Below are 578 nucleotides of genomic sequence, written 5' to 3' on the forward strand. Positions count from 1 at the left end.
GTTTAACAGAGATTCACATAGAAAACAGCTGTTTTAAATTGTAAAAATATTTCACAATTTTTACTGTATTTTTGATTAGTAAATGCAGCCTGGGTGAGCAGAAGAGACTTTTTTTCAAAAACAGAAAAAAATCCTACTTCATGTACACTACTTTTGAACAGTTTTATATATATTTGTAATTTCTGTTTTCTATTGGAGATTTTTTATTTTCTGTAATTATTGCTGTATTGATCTGGTCTTTCTCTTAACAGTATGGATGTGCAGGGCGACTACGACCCCAGCGATGCCTCTGGATTCATCAGGATCAATGCGGTCAGGTCAGTAAAACGAGTCTGAATGAACATGCACTTCTGAATCTGATCAGGCTGTTTCATCGTTGATCTGCTGTGTTTTAGGCTGCGGGAACACAACCGTCTGCAGGGAGCCGCGCAGAAGAAGCACTGATGATTTCTACTGATTCATGCGATTCAATCAACTGTTACTGTACATGTAACTGTGACGTTACAGCCTGTTACTGATGAAATCTGATTAAAACACCCAAAACAAGCCAATTCAGTTTGTCAGTCATGTGATTTATG

The 578-nt window shown here is 37.4% G+C and overlaps 1 protein-coding gene across 1 annotated transcript in view; it reads left to right on the top strand.

The window, feature by feature from the left end:
• Positions 1-551, top strand: part of LOC107724805 (argininosuccinate synthase-like) — a gene marked incomplete at its 5' end in the record, with an annotated part of 37,886 nt that extends 37,335 nt beyond the window's left edge. The window contains 2 exons of the mRNA XM_016533861.1: positions 252-317; positions 396-551. Of these exons, the coding sequence (XP_016389347.1) occupies positions 252-317; positions 396-444 (115 nt within the window). The remainder of the gene's footprint in view (positions 1-251; positions 318-395) is intronic.
• Between the last annotated feature and the right edge of the window lie 27 nt (positions 552-578).

The sequence above is a fragment of the Sinocyclocheilus rhinocerous genome, unplaced genomic scaffold (assembly GCF_001515625.1).
Source record: "Sinocyclocheilus rhinocerous isolate Xijiao unplaced genomic scaffold, SAMN03320098_v1.1 scaffold5324, whole genome shotgun sequence".
NCBI lineage: Eukaryota > Metazoa > Chordata > Actinopteri > Cypriniformes > Cyprinidae > Sinocyclocheilus > Sinocyclocheilus rhinocerous.